This window comes from Coturnix japonica, chromosome 3, assembly GCF_001577835.2.
Source record: "Coturnix japonica isolate 7356 chromosome 3, Coturnix japonica 2.1, whole genome shotgun sequence".
Taxonomy (NCBI): domain Eukaryota; kingdom Metazoa; phylum Chordata; class Aves; order Galliformes; family Phasianidae; genus Coturnix; species Coturnix japonica.
The window spans coordinates 79,116,824-79,144,353 of NC_029518.1; the positions used below are offsets into that span (position 1 = coordinate 79,116,824).

Below are 27,530 nucleotides of genomic sequence, written 5' to 3' on the forward strand. Positions count from 1 at the left end.
CCTTCTTTATGCTCAGCTATACAAAAAAGGCAGTCGTTCAACACATAATGTGTTAAGCAATGTCATTTTTGCCAATAAAGATAAAAATCATTCACCCGAAATCTTTATATTCACATGCTCTTTCTCACTACACCTAGAGAATGAAATGATTTCAAAACAGTAAGAGAGAAACAGAGACAGTAATGAAGCTAATTTCTGCAGCCAACAGCCAAGATCTGTGGGAATTTAATGCAAAAATGCAATTTATTCAAGATCCTGACCATCCTGTCCTCCAATAACCAAAGAAAGCAAGGATGCTTAGCTATAATATCAACTATTTGTTACTATGATGCACTACTCTACCATTTTCCACAGATTCCAGGGTGACTATATTTTATAAGTAATATACGCAAACACACATGTTCTGGTTTTGCTTTCCCAGAAGACAGTAATCAATTCCTTCAAGTTTTACAGTAGCCTTCACACATCTCCAGAGAATCCAAGTCCAGTCATCTATCTGCATTGCAGTACTACTGAGGTACAATGAAAAATAAAAGATCAAATTTAATCTGTATAGAGGAATTTCAATTAGATTTATATTTCTATTTCTTACGTGCCAAATACTGTGATTTGCTGTCCAACATATCACTAGGCTTTGACAGTTTCCTAAGATTTAAATAACTCAAGAACAAAAGCAGCAAATTATATCCAACTAGAGAATTATAATTAATTGCGACTGAGCAAAGATCTTCTTCAATCTTATGAATCAAAACACGTTCCCAAAATAGCAGGCACCATTATTATCCAAGTGGAAGAGGAACAAAAAAAAAAAAAAAAAAAAAAAAAGCCTTGCTGCAAATCACCTCCCAAATCTGAAACAAATGAGAAAGTGAAATACCAAAATTAAATGCAATCTACTGACTGACAGAGAATATATTTTCCAGGAGAATTAAGGAGGTAGAGGTTGTTTTATGGAACCACCACGCCATTTTGTGCATTAGAAAAATCCACTGTAGAATGTTCTGCATGCTTAAAAACACTGCTCAGCACATCAGCAGACACCTATTTCTATTTTCATTCTAAAATATGGTTTGTTTTCACGATATAAATGTACAGACCTGCAGAGCATTACAGTATACGCACTTTGAACTTAAATCTACACATTGTATTTGTTCATTCCTTATGATCTTGTCTCCCTCTAGTGGCTAGCTCTCACAATTTAATTCAACCTATAACCAGATGAGTGTGGACAATCACAGAACTAGGAAGGGGAACTAGGAAGATCTCCAGTCCAGCCTCCTGCTTCACTCAGCATCAGATTGCTCAGCATTTTGTCCAGTTGGGGCTTTGAAACTTTCAAGTACAGAGATCACTCAATATCTCTAATGAAACCGCTCCAGAGCTCCAATGCCTCCATGCTGAGCTTTTCACTAAGTCCAGTCTGAAACCTTTATTTTAACTTCAGCCTCAATTCCAAACTATTAGCTACAGTAACTGAAAGCAGCAGGTTTCATTCCTTTCTTTGCTCTAAACTCACGTTCCTTCAAGTCCCTGACTTCACATTCACAGAACGCTCATATAAACAGATCATATAAAGAATAACATAACGATTTCCCCCATGAGAAAAGATTTTGTTTTCAGCCATCCTGCCTTTTTACCTCGTTGCAATTATTTATCTTATTATTTACCTTACCAGTTCCTTTTTTCAATTATTTTAAAAGTATATCAAGTAATTGAGGGTTTTGGGTTTTTTTCTGTTGGGGAAGGGGGAGGGGCAGGTAGGGAGTTACTCCAGAAAAGGATGTGAAAGAATAGATTGGGAATAATATTTGCTTAGAGTAATATCACACATTTCATAGATAAACAACAAAGGATACCTTAAAATAACACTGAGGTTTTGAAGCCAACAGCACAACCATTCAGTCAGAAGTAACACACCTATCTCAGATTGACAGTTGAACCTATCATCTGAACAATTCAACATATAGGTGTTTTAGCCTAACAATAAGCAAAATAATTTTAATTTCAGTGCCTAAAGCAAAAGCACATTTTGTTTTGCGCTCTGCTTCTGTCTGCTGTGAACGTGCCTCTACTTGATCACTTTCACCACAGGATCACCATCAGTTTCAGGGTGTTCTTCCTAGGTTCCACTTGACTTCTTGCATTAAATGAAGTGTGAAACTTGGTATTCATGATGTACCCCATAGCTTCCCCTCCAGGGAAAAGCATGAGCTTTCTAAAGTGTTTTTCATCAGGGAAATCTGGGGTAAGCCCACCTCAGTGATTTAGAGCACAGGACTTATTTTCTGGCGGCAAATTTTCCTTCCATCTGTGCTTAGTCTGTGACATGCAGTTCAATGCAGTGCTCATGTGGTGAAGGTGATTCCCTTCCTGCTGAAAACTGAAATTGTGTACCAATCTTAAGATTGAAAACCAGCCCAAGTGCCATCGCCATTCAAGACCTACCTGAACACACAATTTTGAAACAATTAATTGGTAATTAATTGGCATTCAACTGCAAAATTATAATCATCACCTAGATTGAAATCTTTTTTTGAATCTTCATAAAGGATTACGTTTCAGATTTTTCTGCTTTTATGAAACACATATTTCATCCTAAATTAAGCACCCAGAACTAGATTTACATTGGTCTAAGTCTCTATTGAAATGTTGTTTTCATCCCTCTTTTCTCTTTCCAAAAGATTTGCAGACCAGTCCACCTATCTTCTGGAACTTGGAAGAGAAGATGCATACTGTAATTCATTACACCCAGCACTACATTTTTTTGTCTAAATAGCCTAGGCAGAGGAACCTGAGGTAACAAAAAAGAAAATTATCTGCCAATATTCACAGAACTCTGGAAAACTAACTCATAAAATTCATGTTAAAAAATACAGTCCAAACAAAACTGATGTAAGGTCTGAAACTCTTGCTCTAAGAGAACACTCCTAAACTCTGCTAGAATGCCCTAATGCCATATACCACAGGCCAAGCATATGGATAAGGCAGGGCACCTGCTTGATTCGACTTGTTAAAACACTGGACTGTGCAAAACAAGGAGCAAGTTTCTTTTTATTCTGTTTCTTTTTGAACTGTAAATTGCTACAGCAAGCTCACCTCTCACACAGCTGTCCAACTAATTCTATTTTTATTGATGAACAAAAAGGCTAACATCTCCTCACAGATCGTAAAGTCACTTACCTATGCTGTGAACTAATTTAGTCACACAGCACTTGTTTCATACACAACAGTGGTTTCCCACTGATTTGAGTGGTAAAATAAGATCTCTCAGACCTTACATAAAAAAGCCTTTGGTTTTGTGGCTAGTCTGCATTTTTCCCATGCTTCACAAAAAGTGCCAAAACAAAATGAATAAAATCATAACAAAAAAAAAAAAGGAAAAAAAACCACAAAGAAAAAAAGCTTCAGAATACATAACTGTGTTCTTATACAATTATCTACTTTAACAAGCACCTATCCAAACATACAGCGCATATGCATCCTCACATTCATATTAGGTGTTTTTTGCTAGTTGAATTACCTTGTCTGCATCCACTTTTCCTCTGATAAATTCCTTCTTCCAGAATTCCAGTGCCTGTTCTAGAGTCAAACCAATGCCTTTTAAGAAAAGTCCATATTGCATACGGCCTCCGTGACGGAGGTGATGGTTCTCACGTAGGGCTTTGTGCAACTGGCGCATGCAAAGAGGGAACGATTTCACAGAAAGCTATCAAGAGAAAAAAGACACAGTGATGATTTAATTTATAGGATAGAAGCTTATTGTGATCGCTCATTAGCTCCACTTGAAAATGTGAATGGCTAGAGGAATGATACGCATGTACAGGGTGTCCTTTAGACATCTCAAGAAGAAAGTCCAAAGGACAATAACTGGTAGTAATATCAGAATGTCTTCTGCTCTGAGTAACAAAGATTTAATTACTGTCAGTTTTCAATACTTCTTGCTTCTTCCTTTTTCTTATATTCTGCAATGGCAAGCTGACCTGTGTTGGAGGGCTTTTGTGGGGTGGGCCTGCTTTAGTGTTTATTTTTGCTTTGGCTTTATTTCATTATTTGGTTGGGGCTCTGTTTGTATAAATATCTTCAAGCAACTACAAGTAAGACTAACATTCATTGCAGCTGAACTGCAGATTCTTTACCTGAAGAAAATTATTTCTTATGAAGCAAGATCCCCAATAGAAGAAACAATGTAACACTTAAGTTTACCTGGGCTTTGCATCATTATTTTTGGATGTGAGAGTCATGTCATGGAATTCAAAACTAAAAGAAATAATGTTGTATTTAAGGTAGATACTCAAACCTATTTCTGCAGACCAGATAAAAGAGTTGTAAAACACTTAAGCTGAAAAATAATTAAATAAGGAAATTTTATTAAAATCTGTTTACAGCGGTTGTTTTAGAAACTTATGAAAGTACACAGAATTAAGCAACAAATTAAGCAATTCATTATAGCTTCAATCTAAATCCTGATTAGATACATTTTCAGTTAACTCTGTTCCATTTTAAAATGTATCATAATCAAGCAGTTCTCAATGGTAAAAAAAACAAATACTGAATAAAAAAAATGAGGAGATTGTCTGCATAGAAGGTACTGGGCTTTAAATCAGAATGCATCAACATATAATACAACTCAATAAACAGAGAGGACTTACAGCATCAATGTGCTCTAGAGAAATTTTTCCAGTGTTTTTCTGTACGCTGTAATCTGGGCCAATGTAAGAATGGCTGAAAAATAAAGCAAATAACACAGCAACATTTAAAATTATCATCATTCAACTTTTTTATTTATTTTTTAATATTTACCAATTTGGGAAGAAATTATTTTACCAATGAAGGCCTTGAAATATTTTCCAGCAGACAAAACCAAGAAAACGTAGTTAACAAGTTGTGTAATTTAGGTTTAAAGAGCCAGCATGAAGAAACTTTATCTTAAATAAAGAATGTTGCAGTGTCATCTAGAATTTAGATCACAGAATCACACTATTGTTGAGATTGAAAGAGATTTCTGAAAATGAGTTAGTCCAATCCCCCTGCTTAAATCAGTGTTAATTAAGCAGGCTGCTCAGCATCTTATCCTGTTGGGTTTTCTGCACCTCCAAGGAGCAACTCTACAACCTTCTGGGCAACCCGATCCAGTGCTCAAATTGCAATAAAACGTGTTTTCTTAAGTGTAAACAGAATTGCTTGTATTTCAGTTTGTGCCCACTGCTTCCTAATTTATCACTGGATAACACTGAGAAGCGTCTGGCTTTATCTTCCTTACATCCCTTCTACAGTACTTATTTATCAGTAGGACATACATCATTTAACTTGCAACAGGAGACACCAAACCATACAGGATCCAACACTGACCCCTGAGGCACTCCACTAACAGCAGGCCTCTAAACTGGTCTTCAACCCTCTGAGCAGAGCACTGTTCAGACCACCTCACTACCCATATACCTAGTCCACACTTCATCAGTTTACTAGTGAAACTGTTACTTGAGAGAGTCTCAGAAGTCCTGCTAAAATCAAGATAAACATCCACTGCTCTCCTCTACCAACTGAGCCACTCATTCCACCTCAGAAGGCAATCAGGTTGGTGAAGCATAATTTCACCTTCTGAAATCCATAGTCATCATCACCTTCTTCTCTTTCATATGTCTGAAACTGAGATGAGAATGACCAGCCTATACTTTCCTAAATCCTTAAGAAGAGTAAGGTTAAAGGTGGGGGACTCCTGTTTTCTTCTAGCAAGAACTTCCTGTACCTCGCTACTCTGCTACTCGTGCAGCATTTAAGAGAAAAACAGCTATTACTTATGTATCACCATGAACATCTGCTGGGATGGAAAAGGGAAAAATGAACACCTGCTTCTTCAGACTATCAACAAAAAGCTAAGGAGGATTTACTGCAGTACTGACATAAAAATTCCTGACAGTAGCTGTCTAGCCAAAATAGCACAGGATTCAACACATGCAGCCTCATCCCTCACCAACACTGTAGCAAAGCTACTTCTAACAACTGAGCTTAGCTCAGACAATGCTATACTATATCAGAGCAAACATGTAAACACCATCACTGAAGTCATTTCAAATCAAATACAAGGATGAAGTGCTCAGGTTTTACTTCTAAATATACAGCTTTTTTGGTTGAGGATATGCAGTGCTGTAGAACAGGCCAAGAGAAACGCTTGCAGCACAACCCTATAGAAATCAGGAGCTGACAATGCAGCAGGCAATGCAAGCACAAAGTATCTTTCGATATATCTAGATTAAGGGATCAAAAATCATTTTTAACCTAGTAAGCTGCAAAGCCTGGGTAAGAACAAATTTCTTTGTGCCAAAGGGATTTTACAAGTAATGTACAGAGATCATTTCTCAAACCTTCTGGACAAATAGAGAGATAAACACCAGGGAAAAAAAAAAGAACTTAGCTAAGTGATGATACAGGGTGCCACTGATTTTGTGACATTTCAACACTGTAGTGTCTGGAAAAACATACAGCTAAAAGTCGATTTTACCATGGTGCAAATCACTTGTTTTATTATACATGGTATTCATTGGTCGTTTAGGCTTATTTCTGGGACCAGTTGAAGCATAGCACTAGTTTGTTTGTTTTCATATATACAACAAAGCATAGCTAAGACAGAGAACTCAAGAGGGGTGGGTGGAACAAAAGATACATTCCAGACTCTGAAAAGCTTAAATATCCTCAGCACCGCATGCAAACAGGGAATGTTTCAAGCGTGCTTCCCAGCTTTTACATTAAAAAGTAGTACCTGACCATGGCAAGGTCGTGTGATGTACTGTACTTGTACATACGATTGTTCCCACCCAGATGCAGTGCTTGGCATTTTCCACTGCTGAACTTCATGGAACTTCTGTCATTGTATTTGTTCAGCCTGTCCAAGTTGCTTGATTCCTGACACCACACACCACAGAGCTGAACTTTACACACTGCATTCCAAGGTGAACAAAACTGAAAGAACACCTTCATCCATGCTTTGTATGTGGTACATTAGGCATAACAAGGGCAGGATTGGTTACATGGTTGTAAGATTCCATGTGACAGGAACTTCTGGATTTGCAGCTTTATGCATCAGGTCTTTGATTTTCAACAGTAGAAATTATCTAGACCCCTTGATCACAATGAAACAACACTTCACAGTCTTCCTGATTGACATTATTTTCTCTGCTTTCCCACTGAAAATCTCAACAACCTTGAGGAAAAAAAAGACTATCCTTTGTTCTATAAATAACAGCACTTATTTCTTCACACTGTTACACATTGTCAAATAGCTTCCCACTACTGATTTGGAAATGCATTACAACACAAAAGAGTCAGGCTTCTGATCACCCTTGCTCTTTCCTTTTCAGTTTCTAGTTTTAGCTCTTCTTTTGGACTTGCCCTTTTTGCCATTCCACACAGCTTCTGTGGTTACTCCCCGATTCTGATAAGTTTCTTACTCAATTAAAATACATATAGCTCTTCACAGTTTCTTTTTGTCTGCTTGCATTCCAAAAAGCCACAGTGTCTTCACTTTTCACTCTAAAACAGTTTTACTTTCCCTCAACACAGAAATTCCTGCACCTTTCCATTCAACATGACTCAATCACTCAAGAACCACCCACAATCCAAAAATCAGAGATACTAACATAATTCTGAGCCTATCTTGCAACTACAGATTAACACCAAGCTCAAATAACAGTTGTAATATCTTATTAGTCTTACAATTCCTCAGTAAACATCACAGCACCATTTCAATATTGTATTTTTCAATCAGATGGAAAGCCTTTAGATAAGCTATTTTTAGAGCTTCCTTCAAAAGTATGCTCACATAATCCAGATGAAAGACCAGCATTCCTTTCTAAAAAACACATATAAAAACCAGTATTTAAGAATAAAAACGTACCTGTTTCAAAGCATGCTGCTAGGCAGACAAATAAAAATAAGGGAACAAAATGCAAAGTCCAGCACAGGAGCCAAGTACTGTCATTTGAACACAAAGGGGTCAAAAAGTGGCAACAATCAGCAGCTACAAGAACAAAAGCACTTCTGTTGGTGCTTATGCATTTTTTTTCCACGCAAGTTTATATCCTTGCACAGAACACAATTCTAAAGACACTCTACACATTTTCCACAGGAAAGCAATTAGAGATACGGATTTTCTGAAGCATTTCTAGCTGGCAAAAATCATTACGTTTTGTAAGGACTTTGGAATTGGGTCACATTCAACAGAACTGTCAGACCTGTAGCAACGCTGGTTTGAACAAACAATGCTAGGAAACATTTAAGCATTAATGCAACAGAGTGTGCAAAATAATTTTAAGAATACAAAAGGAAGAAAAGCTTAGAATGTTTTATTTTACACAGGTTGCAGGAAATAGATCATATCTGTGCGATGTAATTTATTCTTTCCGTGCCTGCTTTTAGGAATTCAAGTAATGGGGAAAAACTGAAGTGATTCATAATTCAGGATTAATATCCAAAATGCTTAAATCAATAACAGACACAAAGCCAAAACATCCTAAAAGATAAAGTGGCTTATTTAAGATAAGCGAGCTTTGAAGAACATAAACACACAACAAATAAAATTTTCCTGTAATACAAAGTGCTATTTCTCACATTACTGCATGCCTAACAATTTTAATAGGATTCCATTAAGCCAAAGAAAATAGGTGGACTTAAAAATAAATAAATAAATAATTGTGAGACCACCAAATGCCAATCTTGTAGCAATGATATCTACTTGTAGTATCAAGAGCTCTTAAAATGAGTGCAGTTCATGCAAGAGAGACCCACTGAGGAGTACTGGCGACAGAAACCAGGTCGGAAGGTGCCTGAGACACTCAAAGAAGTAGGAAACCTGAGATGGAAACGTCTAAAGTTTAGGAAACAGCTGCAGATGGAGGAAGAGAGGTGCTACATTTGCCTGCATCCGTGGCAGAAACAGAACAGCGCAGTTGCCATCTTTCATTTAGAGCCGGTTGTTCTAAAATAATCTACACATCTGATTACACGTGAACAGGCTACAATTTAAAAGCTGGATTACACATTAAATTGAGACTGAAATTGAAGAGGTAGACAAAGATAAAAGTGGGCTACTTATCATAAGCATTCAATTTGTAGGAAATTCTCAATGACTGCTCAAACATTCGTATGCTTTGTTGTTGACCAAGAAGAAATCTCCACCATACCCACATTTCCAGGAGTAGGATATGTCTTTCAAGAAACATCTGTAGGACCATTCTGACAAATAAAGCCTTTAGTGCACCATGAGATTTAATAGGGATATGAAGGACATTTTGTAGTAGCTGAGGATAGTAAATGACAAGTTTATTGTGGTATTCCTTCTTCTTCTCAGGATGAGCACAAGGAGGGTAAACGTACTTGCACAAAAACTGTGCAGACTCATTTTTAAAGAATCTGGACTTGAAAAACAGTTGGTTTCAGCACCAACCTTGTGAACTATCATTTCATAACAGAACAAATAGAATTATATACAAGCTGGTTGTGAGAAATGCTAGAAAACCATTTAGTTCCACATCCAACTTTAAATGGCACTACAACCACTTCTAATGAGGTCAGACATGGATTTTTCTAACTTGGCCCTAATAATTTCCAAGAACCAAAGATTCCACATCTCTGCGTTACATGCTGCATGATAATCCCAGCAGAGACATTTTTGCTAATGGTTGATCTGAACCTCCAAAGCCGCTACATGTGACCACTGTCATCTGTAATATCCTCTAGCGCCATTAAGAATTCCAACACTGTGATGTTTGCCCTGCAAATACAGGCTGCCATTTGATAACCATTAAGCCTTCCCTTCACTAAGCAAAGCCAACTCAGCCTATTCTGTTAATTCACGTACTGGCACAATCCTATCATAGTTTGATGAGATTACATATGACAACTTTTATCTAGCATTGAAATTATTCCTGCTGAAGATTTTAAATATTAATGACACGACCCTGTAATTTTACCATAAAACTATACAAGTTCCCTTGAACACAGAAGCTGTAGAAGTGTTGTTCCCACAGAAACCACAGAATCACAGAATTATCAAGGTTGGAAAAGACCTAGAAGATCATCTAGTCCAACCATTACCAATACTTCCCAGCTAAATCATATTCATGATTTCTATTTCCATTAAATTGCTGCTTTTAGAAAATTAAACTAAGCTTAATGGGAACTCTCAAAATTAAGCATCAAATATTTGTAACATTTTAGCTGAACTGTTCTCTTCCCCTTCATCCCACCTCCAGTCTAGTACAACTGTTATTAAAACCACCAATAAAACAAAAAATGACAGAAAGAGCACCCAGGTCTCAGATAAAATATACATTTAGTCTAAACTAGTCCAACCACAAAATATGTTACGTCCACTTTAAAAGAAAATGAGCAGGAATTCAAGTGTCTATGCTGACATAATCCATAGTAAAATCAACTTTTTTGAGGACTAGCTAATTTAAAAGTCCCACGCAGTCATGAATAGCTGCCAACAAATGTGCACAGCATTAACAACCAAACAGTGCTCCGCAACTATCAATCATGTTCTCTTTCCACACTTCTCTGTCTGAGCCTCGGGTAAAGCTCTATTGACATGTGCCAGAAATAAAGTGTTGCAGTAAGAGTTCATACAACTAATATTCTCCCTTTTTTATGAGTAAGACAAAGCAAAAAGGAATCATAGATTCATGGAAATAAGTAACAGAAAAGACCTATTTGGTCATTTGTCTGTTCAATGCCAGAGCCTGTTTTTCAAGTTGTGAGGTTTTACATATTCCATCTAATTTTAAATGAATTTTGCCAAAAGACGATGATTTTTGCATAATTTTTTCAACTGACAACAAGACTTAGTGGGAACAGTCCTTTCATTATCACAACTGTAAAATAAAAGCAACTCGCTGGTTGCTTAACACTAAAACCCAAATTAACATCAGAATGCAAAAAAAAGCCATTTTGCATAACAGGTTATGGACGTGCAATATTTAAGTAAATGTATACTCTTAGAATAAAAATTCAACAATTCAAACTGATATGTACCTGAACCATCCAATCGAACTGGATCTGTTTTGAGCAGGGGCTAAGTAAGATCATTTCTAGAGGTTCATTCCAAGCTAAATACTTCATTAACTCTAAACCAGCGCACCTCCCTCTCATTGCATGGTTTAGTCTTACCATATACTATTAAGAGAATTCTCCATAAAATATAAAGTGGAGGGGAAAAAAAAGAAACAAAAAAAAAACATATATGGATAAAAAAACCTATGCCTAACTTGATGTATATGAGAAAAATAGTCTTACTCTTCACCCTCAAACACATTCCAAGAAACTAGGAATACTTCTATGATCTTCCAGTTTGTCTTTTTTTCCAGTCAAAGCCAATCACGCAGCTAGGGTATCTGAAAAAAAAAAGAATCTACCCCCAAGTGCACTCCATTACACTACCTGAGATGATTAAGCAGTGGTTGTAGTCTCTCATCAGACTGTACGGAAGGCAGCGATCGTGCTGTCAGCTAGAAGAAAAGAGATGTGCAATGAATGAAATATAAGAAACACATACAGCACAAAGCCCAGAACAATGCTATAATGTCTTCTTTTGTTGTTAATGCTAAACAGCATTAACTAAAGCCTTACACAATCTGAAGTTAGCAGAAACATTTATAATAAAGTTAAACAGTGAAAAATAGGTTTACAATGACAACATTATCTGGAAAAAAAAAAAAAACAACAAAAAAAACCCCAGTAAAACATCATTAAAGTTGCATACTTTTTTCTAAACATATTTGGGCTGTAAGTCATATTCAATCTACACAAACTTCTGGCTCTGTAAAATATAATGTAATACAGCATACGTAATATAAGTAATACATAATGTAATATAGTCAATTAAGCCTTAATATACACAATTTACACCTGTGTATAAAAATTTACATAACATTTAGTTCTATGTAATTTTTATATAGACGTGCCTCTGTGTACACTGCTATTGCTGTTTATGGAAATAACATGTATTTTGTAATTGGACTATTTCAAATCAAATATTAACTGTTTTTCTTGTAAGAAATGACTAATTAAAGAATTAAAACATGACACACTACTGAGAAATATTAAATACATATTAAACAATATATATTTGCTTAACACTATGTATGTATCTACCTTTCCTATAAAATTTACAAGCGTAACAGCTCTGACATTGCTGATACTAATCTAATATAAAATATTGAATGCAGTATCCACTTCATTACCCCATTGCTGTCAAGTTAGACTGCATTTTAAAAACTACCTTCATACAAACATAAACCAAAAAGGCAACAAATTTTACATTATATACATCAAGTCCTTAATTTTTATTTTTTTTTAAACAGGTAACTTAAATAAGTCTAATGTTACACATACATTCTTTTAGATCTTTAAAACCAAAACTTTTAGGACCAGCAATTCGGATTCTCTTTGCTGGCTCCAAGACATCAGACATGCAAAGTTCTGAAGCGGGGATCCAAAATGCAGCTCTTTGTGGCATACAATAACCCAAACATGACCCAAATACAGCAATAAGGGGAACTCTGAAGTGCCATCAATCCATTGATATTTAAAACAGGCCAGAAACTTGGCAGTTCACAGAATCCTAGAATCTTCAGTGTTGGAAGGAACCTTTAAAGGTAATCTAGTCAACTCCACTGCAATGCACAGGACTTGATGCCCATGGACAGGGCATCAACCACACCACTGGGTGCCTCATCACCCTCAATGGAAAAACTTTTCTTTAAATACAACCTAAATCTTTGAACTTTAAGCCATTTCCCCTTGGCTTATCACCACAGACCTTGCTAAAGAGTCAACAAAAGCCCATTTTGGTTTCCCAGGTTCTGTTTAGAACAAGAAGGTGCCTCCACTGCTCTTTCCAATACCACTATACATTTTTTTTCCTTACAGAGTCATCCAAGTGCTACTTTAAAGTCAGGTATTACGTATTACAAAATCATAAAGATTATGAAAATAGGGAATATGGGCATGACCAAGTAGTGAAGATATGCTGGATAACAGTTATACCCTTAACTAGAATGCTACATTTGCCATCAGTACAAATCCTCAACAGAAAAAGGGAAGAAAAAATACTCAGGATACTCCAGATATCCGGTTTTAATTCTTTATTCTAGTAGATAAAAAAATATACATCAATCATGCATAAAAACAAAGGGAGGGAGGAAAACAGAAGAAATGAGAAACCCCTTGAAGACTTTTGTATGAGACATCCTACCAAGCAAAGCAGATTTGTTCAGCTGAAACTTAGAAGAGATGCTAAATACTGTAATTTCTCTTAACTTCCTTACAGAAGAGAAAGAAGTTTCCCTAAATGTCATTGAAAACTTGCTACAAACTTATAAATAAATAAAGAATGCCTGACATGAAGCCTGAAGTAAAGCAGCTCTCCACACTACCAGGAAGACATTTATGTACATGGCAATTAAGAACAAGATTACTGTGACTCAATTAACTTGTCTACATTTTTTAGGGGTGTGAATTTTTGACTTTGAGGTTACAGCATGAGAACTATTTGCTCTCTAAGTGATTTTCCATGCAAAAAAAGGAAAAAAAGATAAAAGAATTTTCATTGCCACAAAGAGTTTGCTTTCTGGACAAGATGCCCTAATTAGCTGCACTGCACAAGATGATTTTAATGCTGTCAACATCTGATGAATACTTTTTTTTTTTAAATCTTATTAAGTTGGATGTTATTTTGCAAAATTACATGGAAGGCTTATAAGGAAGTACAGAAAAAAGGACTTTGATGAAGGTTATTTTTAGCTGAGAGTACCTACTGAATTACTCTGGGCACCTCCTACACATATCCAGAAAAACCAAGGTCTGTTTGGAGGATGCATCAGAGGATCTACAATGTACATTATTAGCTGGAGTATCTCCTTATCAGCTGGTAAGTGCTTCCAGAACACACTGTCCACATGTACATCTACAGCCTGCACAGAATTCATCAAACTCTTTTTCCCTTAAGAACTACCTGTGCTGGAACCAGCTACCCAAGGAGGTGGTAGAGTCACTATCCCTGGAGATGTCCAAGAAATGTTTAGATGTGGTACTGAGGGACATGGTTTAGTGGGAAATATTGGTGGTAGGTGGATGGCTGAACTGGATGATCTGAGAGCTCTTTTCCTACCTTAGTGATTTTATGATTCTGTGCTGGCATACATGCTGTTTCTTTCATGCAAAGGCTTCCTCATCAACATTTCTCTTATTAAAATCATCATTAACGAATAGGAACTTATAAACTATCAAACACTTTCAACACTCCTACATTTGTGGTAGTATTTTCCTTAACAAGTAGCGTTGAAGTAAATGAACACTGCAATGTGACAGCCTATTTTTGTACCCTAAATGTATCAGGCAGCATAACAGTTGCTTTAATATAAATTTAAAAAAGAAAATAAATCCTAAAATAAATCTCAAAAAGTCTCAGACTTCTGGGAATGTTTCACCTTGTTAAATTAAGAGATCCGTGAGTGACAATATCACGTCACCTAAAACTATACAATATCCTCACCGCTAAGAAGCTATGAGACCTCTCATATTGCCAAAACCCAGGAATTCAATTTAATCACACCTCCCTGACAAGTCTGCACCATCCAACAAAACTTGCAGGCTGCCTCATACCAACGGATTGATTTTGAAACATCAACTGTCTTGCTAACGGGGTAACAAAATGTCACCATGCAAATGCTATGCAGCTTGGGAACCTGAGTGAGGAGAGCAGTGTTTGCATGCCGGCATATTGCTGTACCTAGACAGATGACATTTAAGCACTGATCAATTTTCCTCTAAAAAAAAGAAAGTTGTTTAACCTTTCACAATGTTGCAAATCTCAAATGCTGTAAAAAAAATTAATAAGCAATTTTGCCAGGGCTTTTTCAGCTATTAAAAGTTATTTCAACAGCACTGACGCTGCTCAAGGAAAAAAAACAAAGCAAATGATACTATATTCATTCCTTATTCCATGTGAATTAGTGTAACCTATATGGAAGATGGTAACATTTTTCAAAACCAATTGAACTATTTAAGCAAAAATGTTTTTGACATTAGAAAACATTTCTGCAATGAGCCAAATGGATTTAGGACATAAAACATTATTTTTTTATATAGCACCAAATACATGAAAGAAAAGAAATAATATATATTGGAGTCATCGAGTTTTTAGTACAAATGTAACAAGTCAGTGACATTTTCAAATGACAGGAGAAAGATTTCTCTCATGAATCTCTACTGATTGACATGGGTATCAATACCAACCCGTAGTTTGATTCTTTTAAATAAATAACACTCACAACCCCCCATTTCACACTTGCACAGAAAATGTAAAGTGGGCTTTTATCTTTCAAGGAAAGCAAAGCCAACAGCAAACTCATGATTTAAAAATCAGGTTATAGTCTTAGCAATATATATATCACAGAATCATAGAATTACCCAGGTTGGAAAAGACCTTGAAGATCAAGTCCAACCGCAGCCTAACCATAGTACCCTACCTCTAAAAACTCTCCACTAAATCATATCCCTGAGCACCACATCCAAACGGCTCTTAAACACATCCAGGGATGGTGATTCAACCACCTCCCTGGGGAGCCTATTCCAGTACTTTACCCATTCTGTAAAGAAGTTCTTCTTAATATCACACAGAATCACAGAATTGTAGGGGTTGGAAGGGACCTCTAGAGATCATCGAGTCCAACCCCCCTGCCCAAGCAGGCTCCCTACACCACGTCGCACAGGTAGGCGTCCAGGCGGGTCTTATCCAACCTAAACTTGCCCTGGTGCAACTTGAGGCCATATATATTGATATAGCTCAGGCAAAATGGAGCAGAAGGGAGTAACAGTTACCACAGGTGTTGCTGAAATGCTACATCCAAGAATGCAAACACTATATGCAAATAAAAATACATATTCTTATATACAAACAAAATTAATGTACATTTATATTTAGCTACTTAATTCAAGTTGCCAAAGGACAAATGTTCCACAGCAGAAGAAACAAATCAATAGGAGCAAAGAACTTCATTGCCTACACGTCCTACATGTTTACCTAATACCTTCAGAACTTCGAAGAAACTGAACTCCACTAATTTCAGCTTAGCATTTGTCAAACGCATCCAGAATAATAATTTATGTTTCCCTGAGGTATTTGCATCTGAAAGTAATTGATTTCTTTTTTTCCTGTTTGGAAACCAACTAGCTTTCATATTGTGGGATAAGTAATATTTGATTGAAGATTAGTATTTAGGCTTTGAAGCAGAATTTTTTAATAATTAAACCTTTTTTAATTGGTAAGTGAACTGTTGCAGTTTTTTTGCATCTTTATTACTCGTGGAAATACTCATTTCACTTGCATTCAGGGTGAAAGTATGTAAATTAACTCATCTCACATATTTTTTTTTGCATTCTGGTATAAAGCTAAAGTTGACAGTTACCAAGATTCTCATTAGATATTTCTCCCCTGAAACAGATTACAATATTGCAAGAAAGATGGAATTAATATAGTCTGTTCCAGACTTTAATTATATGTAGAATGAAGTAGCCACTTAGAAAGCTACCTTGTCAGCAAAATCCAAATCTTCTGTTAAGTAACACTGTTTTTCATAACAGAAAAGAGTTTTCAGTAATTTTACTTCACTGACCTGGCCCTTACCAACAGTTTTCCTCAACTTTTGATTTAGACCTCCTTCTTTTTGCTATCTAGTTCACAATATCCTTTTTAAAAAGAAGACAACAGTGCACTGGAACACAGGTCTTCACAGCCAGGCTGCCAAGTAAAGTCATTTGTTCTATTTCATTACCAACTTGATGCATGCAAGTATTCCATCCTGTCCTCAATACTGCTCGCTGTGTTCTGGCTGAATGAACATTTTGTCTCTTCTTCTGGCAGTATTTGTGAACAGAATCTTCTTATTGTTTGCTGTCTTTCTCCCATTTTCACAGACTAAATATCAATTCAAGTAGTCCCCATACCAGGATCTGTTGTTCAGTCCATCTGAACACTGCTCTTGTAACGAACCTGCTTTAATAGTTTCACAAAGGGGTGGGGGGGGAAGGTGATTTCACACAGTAAGCCACGATTTCTTTAAGGTCTTAACATAATGACTCTGAATTTTTGCCTTCTTTCCATCATTCAAGAGAATATAATTAAGAAAACAAATATCCCTGTATAACCAATACCACATAGGAAACAGTTAGCTAGAAAGCATGAAAGACTCATTGCTTAATTAAGCACCCTCATAAAGACACCATCAGAAATCATGATAGGTTTTCCTACCAAAAACTTCATTAGTCTAACACTAATGCTACGCTCAGCAGAACTAGAAGAGTTTTAAGAACAGCCCTAAACAATGTCAGCAAAACCTCTCCAGCAGTGAAGACTGAGAGGAGAAACCAGCATATACGTACTCATCTAACTCATTTAATTACAATACCATTTTCCATAGCCATTATCACTACTACGTGGCTTTATCTACTGTTCTACAGAGATCATCATAAAAATATCGAGTTAAAAAAACTTTGAAGTATTTATGATTAATCTTTACAAATGTTGTTACTAAAGCCCTATGCCACTGCAAAGGCATGGCAGGAAATAAATAGGTCAGCCACTGTAAAAAAGTCACAGCTTTATTATCTTTGGAGATTTCATTTTCTTAATAGGATTTTATTACTAGGAACCAATTACTCAGTCCCAGTGTTTTATTACTGCACTCAAAGGCAGTTTTCCTTAAGTGTCAAAATCTGATGCTGCTTATCCCATGCAAGAGCTGACCTGAATTTCTCGGCAATTTGCTCAACACCACTATATGAATTTATTGTAGCTGCAATCCATAAGGAGAAAACATGATCTGCGTACTACCATTTTGGAAACAGCCTCAGAACAGGAAGCTGTGTCCAGCATATTGCTTAGAAATAAGGAAATAAAAATGAAAACCAACACAGCTGTAGGAGAACAGACAAGTTCTACCAGTCTGCAGTTACCCAAGCATTAGAGATGGTCAATGAGAATCCCAGTTGCTTAAACCAAGCAGAAAATACATAACACAAAATTAACATCACAAATATTTCCTAATAGCCAATTCCAATCCTCTTTTCCTTAGAAGGAATTTTGCTTTCACATGCATTCTCAAAAGAGCATTTTAATCTGCAACACAGCACAGTTTTCAAAGTTACCTGCATTCAGCAATTTCTAGCAAGATCATTAAATCCTTCCTCAGGAGCTACAAGCACTAAACGAAACCATTTTTTAGAAACAAGAGAACAACACAGAACCACAGAATGGCCCAGGTTGGAAGGGACCTCAAGTATCATGAAGTTCCAACCCCCCTGCCACAGACAGGGCCACCAACGTCCACATGTAATACTAGAGCAGGCTGCCCAGGACCCCATCCAACCTGGCCTTGAATTCCTCCAGGGATGGGGCATCCACAACCTCTCTGGGCAGCCTGTTCCAGCACTTTTCCACTGCCATAGTAAAGAACTTCCCCTCGACATCCAACCTAAATCTTCCCTCTTTCAACTTAAAGTCATTTGCCCTCAGCCTGCTGTTATCTACCCTTTCAAAGAGTTGATTCCCTTCCTGTTTATAGGCTCGCTTCAAAGGATGCAAATTAGGTCACCTCATAGCCTTCTTTTCTCCAGGCTGAACAAGCCCAGCTCCCTCAACCCATCTTCATAGGGAAGGTACTCCAGCCCCCAATCTTTGTGGCTGACATTCCCCTGGACCCTCTCCAACAACTCTCTGTCTTTCTTGCACTGGAGGCCCCAGGCCTGGATGCAGTATTCCAGTTGGGGCCTCATAATGGCATCTTCCTTTAAGGACGATTTCAGAGGAAAAAAAAATAACAAAAATCTCAACAATACTTGCTGAGATTCACCAGCCTACGCTGCTTAAGGCTGTGTTCCTGTTCAGGCTTTAAGCTATGGTGAAGTCACCACCATCTAAGGAAAAAGACTCCAGTTCTGGAGCATTTTCTCTATTTGATGAGCTAGTCAAATCTTCATTAACTGACATTCTTGTTCCTTGAGAAAGTTACTAAAAAACTTCAGATGAATTTAAGTAGTCCTTAAGAAAAGATTAAATCACATCCCGCCTAATGCCAACTTCTTGCTCTCACACCTCTTAAGATTTGAATTTCAGTGTTTTACCTTCTCAACACGTGGTTCCTGCTTGGAAGTAACTGTTACAGTTGCTAAGACTTAGAAAACATCCATCTTTTAAAAATAAAACACTATTTGGAATACATTTACTCAATTATTCATATTTTACAACTTTTTTTCTTTTAAATAAGTAAAATCAAATCTTGGCAACACTTCAAAGAGTTTTAAGCCCTAGATTCCCATATGTTCAAGTATCAGTGATTACATTCTTATCTGTAGAGAATAGAGCTAAAAACATGACAGGCACTCACATTTCATCGTCCTTAAAGAACAGCATTAATCTGAGCCTACTTATCAGCATTTTCAAATATTTTGCTAATCTTAACTCTCATTGCCTGCAATGACATTTCCCAAATATGAGTGGGAGCTGATGCTTAAACATTATCTCTTCAAATCCAAAAAAGGATATTCACACTACAGAAAAATCACTAGCAATACCAAAAACATGAATGTATTTTCATTTCTTTTGCGTGTGGATTATCTAAGTTTACAAATCCTACAAATATCTTACTTCTGAATAAAAGCTGATGCCAGAAACACTTCCCCCAGGACCTAAGTGCATGAAGCAGAAAACCAAGACATAAAAAAAACCCTAATTAATGGATATTTTAAGAACATAATATCACTGCCTTAGAACTCAATAGTGGCAGCGGAACCTCTATTTAACCTCCCTATAAGGCCCATAGCTTGGTGCTTCCATGTCAAAGCAGAAGTGCACCCAGCAAGGGGAACTGCAGCCTGAGGAGGGGTTCTGAGGCCCAGGAATGTTCCCTCTCCAGTGACTGCTCAGGAAAGAGAAGCAGTTAGAGATAAGAGTACACAGAATGATCTTCCATGACAGAACCTTACACACAGGCCAGCAGGTCCATTCCTAGCTAGGGTATAAATTCATTTTCTTTTCCTAAAGACAAATAAAAAGAAAATAATACAGCTAATATCACCAAGACACTGGATCTTTCAGTCTCCGTTCCCCCTCTGGACAATAACTAGCACAGTCACTCTGGAAAAGAACACAATTTTCAACCAATGCACATCAAGAAAAAAAAAATCATAAGTTAAGTAAATACCATGACAACTTTTTCGCACATTTTTCCCAGAGAAAAAGAAGCTAGGGGCATCTTGCTATTTACACTCATAGATGGGTGCTAGAATTAATAACTTTCGACCATTGTAGCCAATCTCGCCATGTTTAATAGCGAAAAGAATCTGAAAGACACCAACTCCTGACAAGTTTAACGAGGAAAACATTAGGTGAGAGACACAATTATCGCTCAGAGAAACACTAACAAAAAAAGAGCACAGACTGTGCAGAACAGCAGACTCTATAAGGAAAACACATTATAGGTCAATTACAAGAAAAGTTTCAGAGTTTACAGTTTGGGTTTTATAACTTAGAGTTTAACGACTTCAAGAAAACTGCCTCTTGCTCAGATAGCAATACCAACGCAAGATTATTAGATGAAAATAGAACCATTAACTAGTACCTGAGATGTGACTGCCACTTTTCAAGGACAGGATGCTATCAGAATATCAAGAGAGCATCATAAACAAATTGCAAGATACTAGCTCACATCAGCATGTATTTTTTTGTGACTAAGGTCTATCAGGATGAAAGCCTGAAAGTAGCTCCTCCTACCTAGTGTATCTGACTTACTGTGAGATGACTAACGAAATAACAACATCCTGAAAGAATAAATGTACTTAATTGCAGCAGAAGACTATCAAGCCCAGATACCAAGAGGGCCCAGGAAAGGTACTGGAGACTGTTTAAAGCCAAATGAACAAGCAAGAGAACACCCAGCCTAAGGAAGTGTCAAAACAGGTATGAATGCTGCACTATGTAAAGTTATGTCACAGTATGAGGGCATTAAAAAAAGTTTTTATGATGAACTTACTCTCAAAAACACTCATTTTTGAATAGCACTAGTATCCATATTTAAAAGTAAGGTCAACAAATTGTAAGCCAAAATCTACAAGTAACTCTTTTGTGTTATTTATATTGGTCCATTCCATGTTGCAGATTAAGATCCATTGGGAGCTATGAAAAAATACCATGGGTACTGGCCGTTTGATTGAAACTCAGTGAAAGTTTGGTTCCTCCTGAATTACAGCAGTTCACTACCCCCTGGGCACAGGAACACAGAATGTGACTACTACCGGCAAAGGAATGGGAGCTATAATCATAATCATCATAGAATCCTTTGAGTTGGAAGGGACCCTTAAAAGTCCTCTAGTCCAACTCCCCTGCAATGAACAGGGATGCCTACAGCTAGATCAGGCTGCTCAGAGCCCCATCCAGGCAAAGTCTCCCTTAGTTTAGTTTGAAACCATCTCACTTCATCCCATCGCTCTTTTAATGAAAAGATAAAGATGCATTCACCCTCTACACTGTTAATTTTACCTGCTCAAAAGAAACAAGCATCAAAAACCAGGAAACTAAGATGTTTGAGAATTTGTTTTCAATCTTTTTCATGAGGTAAATCTTGCTTCAGCAACAACGCATTCAGAACGTCACCATTCAAACACTAAAAGAAACCTCCTCCACAGTGACAGTCTGACTGCAGCAGCAACGGATATAATCAGCTTCAAATTATTAGTAAATTCAATGACTGTACTGAGAGGTCTGTTTCATTTTCCCAAGTTAGCATTTTAAAAACATGAATCTAAAGAAAAGTAAAACAAAAAGCCCTGAATGTACAAATTTGAAACATAGAATAGATCCTTTTCAGGTAGAGATTACAAGCATTTCAATGAACTATGTAGAAAAACCTATTAACTCTTTTGCAAATAGAAACAGATATTTGAATAGGCCTAGCTTGGAAAGTTTAGAATACCTTTCCTTCTACTCATACAGTGTAGTACTACAGTTGGTTTACAATCATTTTGAACACTCACAACATTTCAACTTATCTTGCAGCTAAAGAAATTTAATCTTCTGAATAACAAAAAAGCAAGTGTATCTGGTAATGCCCTTCATGAACAAAAGCTTTTAGTTAATAAGTCAAGATGGACTTTTCATGCCCATTGAAGTGTCTCCAGAAACACACGTAGGTCTTCTAATCTAATGTTGCATAACTGGATTGTAACAAGGTTGGATATATCTTCCATTCAGCTTAGAATGCGAGTATAGATAGCGCAGAAGTACTCTCTGACTCAAGCATCACAAACATGGTTTATAAATGCAACCTGTTAACAAGTCAAGTCTTATTGCTAAGAGCTTATTGTCATGATTTATATATTGTCAAGAGCCAGGTCTGCTCTTGAGGAAGTACTCATTATTTACACTACTTTGAGAAAGTCTATCACAAACTGCACGAGGAAACTTCATTACCAGAAGAAAACAGCTGAACTGAGCTATACAAGATGTTTTCTGATACAACGTATCCGTAAGCAGCAAATATTTTTCAAGGATTTTTTACTGCTTTGCCTTGCAAAGAGAGCAGACAACTGAAGAAACAGACAAAAACACACCAACACCAGCAGATAAACACATTGCAAATGGATGTATTTTGTTTATTTAAGCCTCTACCATTCAATGGGCTTACCAGGTAGAACAGTAGAAGGATTTCAGCTCACTCCAGACATGCAGGACAAACTGTATTTATATTCTGTATTTATATTTGAATTAGAGAAATGGAAAGCAAATGAGAACTGCATCTGCACTACATTCAACTCCTTAGGCAATAAAACCATTATACATAGGCTCACATTCAAAACATAGCTGCCTCCATGAATACTAGACAAGCACAACCTTCAGAGATGCTACCACAAACCAAAGGATAGAATTATTATGCCAGCATGGAACTACAATCTTACTACATTCTTCTACTTCCATTAGCCACAGCATGACATAACACGGATGTGGATCTATTATCTCCAGCTCCGTATGTAGCTAGTTCTGTTACCTCTGCAGTAAGCACTTAAAGCTCTGGCACTACAGAGAGTAAGCAGTGTAGTTTTCCATTATTGTTTTTGTTGTTACTGTGGCATCCGTCCTTGCAGTTGTATTTAGGACTTGGGTTGGGTTTTTTTTTTTGTGTTTAAGCTTACTACAGAAATAGATTTGTTGCTAGGTGGAAAACATGCAATGCAATACATTTCTGACAAGCAGAAATCACCTTCAAACACCTTCAGTTACTTAAAAACTGTCTAGATTACAAGTTCTGTCAAGCCTAGTTGAGATGACCAGAGCAACATCAAGGTCAAGAACAGAGCTCTAAATGCAGGACATTCCTTACAGCCAGACATCCATGGATGAAGATGCACCAGCAGTAATAAGGCTGCAGCAAAGAATATCTCAGAATACTTGAGGGAACCCATAAGGAATCTAAAAGAAAATGCCTACATAATAGTATTAAACAACACAGAAGACAGAAGTCTAGATCTTCCAAAATGGACAAACTGTTCATTTGTTAACAAAGTTAACTAAGACACTGAGGAGAACAAACAAGAGTAAGAATGGCCCATAAAAAGCAATGCTTAGCAGGCTAGACAACAAATAAAGGGAAAAAACACAATCACTCATTTATAATTAGACACTGGCTTTAGTTGATGTTACACCTTACGGCAAGAAGTCTCCCAACACAAAGATATAGTCATAACACCAACAGGACAGAAACAAAAAGTGAAATCTTCAAGCATACATTTGATATAGCAAATTAAAAACCAGAATGTGTTACATATTATAAATACATCAAAACTCAATAACAGGGAATGACAAGCAAGCAGATTCATGAGGCTACTATTAAGACATCTCTCGAATTTTTATGTTACACATTTTTTAAAACTTAAGTTCATACTGACAGATGCGGAAAAATTAATCACAGAACTGAAAATTAATGACATTTAGTGAAATGCTTACCAGCACTTGGTGTATATGAATGGAATAAAATCAACCTCATTTACATCCATTTCACAATACATATTCTTCTTTAGAATTAAGAACTTGAAGAACTTGTCTTCACCTTCTCCTGTGCAGCACATAGTTGCTGTATAGAGTCACAAAAGCTCTGCATTCCCTCGTTCAGTACTCCTGCAATGCCCTCTGATGGCCAAGGCCAGAAGGTGCAGGTGGAACCACCCAGGCCAACTAATATGCACAGGTAACAACCACGAGCCTGGCAAAAACCCTTATAGGAATACACTGACTGATTTTAGGCCAGATTAAATGCAACAGCAAGCCAAAATCTTCTCCCAGACCTCTAACATTAACTCTGTGCTGATCAGAAGTAGGACAGCCAACAGACTGTCAGAGACGCAACAAGTTAATCCAAACCCAGCAGTGAAACACCTGCAAGAGCTAAATTGTGGGGCTGCAGTGACCTGGAGAGAAAGCTGATACACAGCATTTAACTTCAGCATTCTCTCTGGGTTGTTATCTGCTTTTCCAAAAGGTTCCCTGAATTCAAGCACAACGCAGAATATGATGCTTTCATTCAGTTCACTTTAAAGAACTGAACAAAGAATTCAAACAAAACATTTTTTACAATATTTTACAAACTAAGTGAAAAACTGACAATCTCCTAAAAGCATTTCGCAGTTTCCACACTCTGCAGTTTGAATATCATGAATATAGAAGAACTCTTTTAACCCAAACATGCAAAACCATTTCCAAGTAATACTAAAACTGCTGCATCTAATATTTGTTTATTTAAAAGGACTGGGTACAGGACCTAGCAATCTACCAAGCCTGTCACACAAGTTGTTAAGAGTCTGATGAGCCCAAGCTGAGGGTGCTGAAGAACTGACACTGTGAGCCTGCTCTCTATCATTGCTGAAAGGCCAATATGATGAGGAGAGGATCCTAATGACCTGAAAGCAGCAAGTCTTGTACTCATGTTTTGACAGAGCAATAAAGATGGCTGGGGAAAAAGGCCAGTCAGCCTCACTTCAGACCCTGAGAAAACTGCAGAGCATGTCTTAGCAAGTGCTTTCAGGCACACACACCAGAAGTCACATGTACAGTCACAGGCTGTACCTGGTATTTCACAGAATGGCTTAGATTGGAAGAGTTCCTACAGACAATGCAGTTCCACGCTCCTGTGTTGTGAGCAGGGTTACTGCCCACTGGACCCAGTTGCTAAGGGCCCCATCCAACCTGGAGGCCAGTCACAAGCACAGTTCCTCAAGGCCCTATCCCAAAATCTATGCTTTTCAATGTTTTTATTGATTACCTTGAGCACACAAAGCACGTCTTTATTAGTATCATTAGCAACAAACTGGGGAGCGCAGTCAATACACAAAAGAGCAGGGCTGCCCTTCAGGGAGATCTAAACAGGATGGAGAAATGGACTGAGAAGAACTTCATTAACTTACAGTGAGGGTGGTGAGGCACTGGAACAGGTTACCTAGTGTTGTGGTTGATGCTCCATCCTTTGAGACTTTCAAGACAAGGCTGGGCTATGGTGCCCGTTCATTCCAGAGGAGCTGGACTAAATGGCCTTCAGAGGTCCATTAGGACTCTGTGATTCTATGAAATTCACCAGAGACAACTGAAAAGTCCCATACCTGCGATAAAGTCAGTCCCTGCATTGGTATAGGCTGGCAGCCAACTCATCAGGGAACAGCTCTTTTGGAAAAGACCTGAAAGCCTGACAGACAGTAGGCTCAGTTTTGTCAGTACGCAGGCAAAAACATAGAATTGCACTAAACTTGTCCCAGTTGATCAGCATCTATGTGGTAATGGCAGCCTCAAAACCGGGCACAGTACTTTAGAGGCAGTCTAATGAGTGCAAACTAAAAGGTGATCCTTCCTATCTCACATAGTTCTGCTGGTCCAGCCCAAGATAACGACAAACTTCTGCCAAACAACTCAACTGTCTCATGCTGAGCCTGCTGCTTGTTAAGGCAGTATCTACACTACACACAAACAACAATGATTAGCATAGAAGTCTAAGAAGAAGGATAACATAAGCCAAACTGCATCTCTTTAAACTCAGTCCCACTGCGGCTGACTGTGTTTCTACACACCATTTAAGTGGTTATAGAAACAGGTATCGGTAGCCTATGAAGCTCTCAGCGCCAGTGACTTATATTTCGATAGACAAACCTAATATTCACAGGAAAATATTAGAAAAAAAAAATGTGTTTTGAGCTTGAAGAAATCACTTGTTACATAAAAGCATGTTACCATCTGCTATATAAAGCAGTGTATTTATCATCAGTGAATCACACGTTTAACACAAATGTAGAAGTCTTTTGTATTCCTGGGAATGTTACTCTGTGGCTTCTAGACAGTGTCATAAAAGCACAGTATGTTATGAGAAATTTAAGAGAATGCATTTATTTGCAAATATCCAATACCCTTCTACTACTTGTAATGAAATTCATGCCCGAGGAACAGGAAAAGATTCCCTCTGAAAGAAATGCTCACAGTGACCTTAATAAACTGCTGCACATTGCTGCCAGTACTGACAGAGAATCCTGCACAGACCAGGACAGGAGTTTTCATTCTCCAGATACATTTAATCCCTCCGAGCAGACAGCAGGTTTATGACTCAGGCTTTGCATAACGTATTCTTTGCATCAACTGAACTGAAGAATTTCAACATCAGCTCCTGAAACATTACAGGTTTTTAAACAGGAGGGCAGCAGGCCATGGCCTTTACTTCACAAGAATTAACCTTACCTTTGAGCTAGAAGTTGTTCCTCAAACATCACAGATCCAGTCACAGTGCTGACTTCAAGCACTGCAACTCTGAGGAATTTTCATTATTAACAGTCCCTCTAATTACTACTCTGAGCATCTCACAGTCTCATGCAGGTTGGAAGGAACCTTAGAGATCATCGAGTCCAACCCCCGGGATTCGAGCCCCTGTGTAGCAGAGCGGCACTTCTACCACTTGCGCCACAGGGGGGATTCGAACCCAGGGCCTCCGGTGTTGCAAGCGGCACTTCTACCACTGCGCCATTGGAGCTATTACTAGGGAAGCTTTAAGCACTAAATCAAAATGTATTCCCTTACATCAATATATACCTACGTAAACAAAGGCTGTAGCATTAATAAATCATGTTGCTTTGTTCAACTTATGACAGATGATTAAAATAACTTTGCCTTCTGATATTTGTTCAGGACAAATAGATTATTTAAACATCAGCCCTATGAGTATTTAAACAGGTTGGAATTTGTTTACAGATAATTATAATAAAAAAGATATTTCACAAGCTACATGTAAACCAAAGCTACATATCTGCATTCATCTATTTCCTGGTATTTCACCACATTTTCTACTGATCCACTCAGACAGTGTGTAGCTGATCACATTGCTCCTTTCAAAACTTACAAAGCACATTTTTCACTTATATCTGGAGACTCTCCTGATACTAATAATCCTTTGTCACCT

At 37.4% G+C, this 27,530-nt stretch overlaps 1 protein-coding gene across 2 annotated transcripts in view; it reads right to left on the reverse strand.

Annotated features, from left to right (window-relative positions):
• Positions 1-27,530, reverse strand: part of PRIM2 (DNA primase subunit 2) — a 79,239-nt gene that overhangs the window by 31,777 nt on the left and 19,932 nt on the right. For both annotated transcript variants that reach the window (XM_032443714.1, XM_015859225.1), the window contains 3 exons: positions 11,434-11,501; positions 4,650-4,722; positions 3,521-3,706 (listed from right to left, as the gene is read on the reverse strand). In XM_032443714.1, coding sequence (XP_032299605.1) covers positions 3,521-3,706; positions 4,650-4,722; positions 11,434-11,501 — 327 coding nt within the window. The remainder of the gene's footprint in view (positions 1-3,520; positions 3,707-4,649; positions 4,723-11,433; positions 11,502-27,530) is intronic.